Below are 2,643 nucleotides of genomic sequence, written 5' to 3'. Positions count from 1 at the left end.
ATATATATATATATATATATACACAGGTGTCCCAAAATTCAACGATAAAAACTGTAAAGATGTATAGCCAGATCGATAACTACAGGAGGGAAAATACTAAAAAAATCCAACTTTTTTTTGTTTAAAAGTTGTATTAACTTTTGTCACTTCTCTTATAATTTGATACCTGGCTACAAATGTGCAATTTTTTTGTGTTAGGTACCTAAATAACTTAGCTATTAATTAAGATAAAAATTGGACTAAAACATTAGTGATTTAAACACAAAAAATAATTAACAAAATTTTTTAAAAATAATTATTTACAATTAACCCAAAAATTAAAATTGACTAAAGAAGTTTAGGGTAATACGTACATTTGCTGTGGCTTAAGTGTTTTTCATAGGGCGCGAAGGTGTATTCGGGAAGATCTCCGACCTCCACCTTCCACTCGATCTTACGGCAGTCCAACGTAGGCAGCTGCCTGAGGAACGCCATCTCTCGGCACACCCACGCATTACGTCAGAACTTCCAAGTAGCACTTCACTATCACAGTTTGTTTAATGTTTACAATCTATTACATGTACTTCGTTAGTTCTCTGGGGTTATAGTGTACACTACGTAGTAATATAATTCAAGCAGGTCAATATAAAATATATGAGTTTCGAAAATTGAGGTATTAATAAGTATACTAGGTAGATAGTCTCTTGTTACCTACTTAGTTTCCGTCATCGTATCCTCATCGACAAAATTTGTATAATTTGTATAATCTTATACTAATTTTGAAATCATTGACACTATACAATGTCAGATGTGGCAACGGGTACCGGCACCGACACGATTTCATCATCATCTTCATCGCTACCAGTTACATTGTAATATATACAACATAATACATAATACAACATATATACAAAAGGCAGTTAAATGGTTTTGAATAAAAGAGTCTCTCAAGATTTTGCTAGCATTTTATACGTAAAAAAATGCAGTCACTTACTCTTCTATGGAATGTTTGAGAACAAAACATGCCGATTAATTCAATAGCGCTCCTGATCAGATTAGTTTTAGAGTTTTAGATACTTCTCCTCCAGCGTGCGACGACGACCCTAAGTGTGCGCTATGCGAGCCATTTCCTTCTTGCATGATATCACTATAGTAACCACATGACGCCATAGAGTTTGTATCTCTTAATACAAAAAGGTGGACAGAGTCGCGCGGCAGTGTTATCATTTGTGCAACGGCACGTCGGCGTGCACTTTTGCAGCGGGTACCGGCGAGGGTCGACATAGGAGCTGCGCCCTACCAAGGTTAACGCGACGAGGCTCGCCTAAAAATAGCCGCGCACGAACAAGTAAATAAACAGCGCAAATAAAACTTGCGCTTGCGCATTGGCCGCAACAGGCGAAAGTGAGAGGGCGCTGGCGTCCCCGCATGGCTCGCTCCCGACACACGAGCACGAGTCACTCGCCCTCGCCTTGCTCTTACTTGCAACTTGCCGCGGCTTCGTCCGGGTCGCAAAGAATATACATCTAATCGCTTTTCTGTTACGTCACGTCAGTAGTATCAGTCTTCCCGGCATCAGAGTTGATAATTCGATTACAATTATTTTTGTGATCATGATATCTACTTTGTAAAAGGCAATTCCAATCTACATTAAATTCTCGTCATTACCAAAACATTTATTTGGATAAGGATTTTTAAAGCAAATAAATAGCGCCGAAGCGTTTTAATTGCTTATTATACGAAAAGTATCCTTTATCGTCGTCCTCTCATGGCGGCGACTTGACTGGGGCCCCGCGCCCGCTTCAGCGCTCGCGCCCGCGCCCGCGCCCGCGCCCGCGCCCGTACTGGTATGTTATTTGTTTGTGTGGCTTTACCCTACGGCTATTGTCATTTTTCTATTTCATTAGTTATTACACATCTGAAGTATGCAGTATTTTACTTACGAATGTACCTGATATGGAAATAACATCCTTAAATTGTTAAATTGAATTTTCGCGTTGTCGCGATAAAATGTCGATATTGCGACAATTATCACTTTGTTATAATCATACAATACATATATAATATTTTGTTCCCCAGTAAACTTTCGAAGACGAATGCAAGTTAAGAGCGAGTATAAACAAAATGAACAACTATCACAGCACCGAAACACAGTTAACAAACATAAATAAGTACATTGCTTTATCAGAGCCTGCTCCGCTCCGTATCTAGGTCGATATGAACAAATAAATAATTACTAATCACCGACATAGTAAAGCGAGACGTTTGCGATAGTCAGATGGCACTCGCGAGTGCGACCGAATGCGGCACGACAGCGACTGTCAGTGCACGGACGGCGACTGCCAGCTGCCAGCTGTCTTTTCGGCTGACTCGGAGTCCGGCGCGTCCACGACGCTGCCGGCCGCAATCGACGTCGACGCGATGCGATTGCTAGCTAGAACTACCCAGCCTCGATTAAGTGCTGTCCTCACAGAACGCAATGACTTAACACCAAAGAGAAACAATAAAACTTCATACATTCACTTGACATACTTTGTTAAGTTCGCTCTTCAATGTTCGTGAATTTTGCTTTGTGGGATACCTATATAGACACACATGAGACAAACTAACACACAAATATAACGAAAATAAAAATACTAGGAAGTATACAGTATTGCGAGCTTG

General features: G+C 40.3%; 1 protein-coding gene across 1 annotated transcript in view; it reads right to left on the bottom strand.

Annotated features, from left to right (window-relative positions):
• The window catches only part of LOC106121836 (utrophin-like), a 12,534-nt gene extending 10,235 nt beyond the window's left edge, over positions 1-2,299 (bottom strand). The window contains exons 1-2 of the mRNA XM_013317664.1: positions 2,228-2,299; positions 354-829 (exon numbers count right to left, since the gene is read on the bottom strand). Of these exons, the coding sequence (XP_013173118.1) occupies positions 354-474 (121 nt within the window). The 5' untranslated portion in view covers positions 475-829; positions 2,228-2,299. The remainder of the gene's footprint in view (positions 1-353; positions 830-2,227) is intronic.
• Positions 2,300-2,643: the final 344 nt, after the last annotated feature.

This window comes from Papilio xuthus, unplaced genomic scaffold (assembly GCF_000836235.2).
Source record: "Papilio xuthus unplaced genomic scaffold, Pxut_1.1 DF826933.1, whole genome shotgun sequence".
In the NCBI taxonomy this organism is placed as follows: domain Eukaryota; kingdom Metazoa; phylum Arthropoda; class Insecta; order Lepidoptera; family Papilionidae; genus Papilio; species Papilio xuthus.
This window is presented reverse-complemented; position numbering and strand designations above follow the sequence as displayed.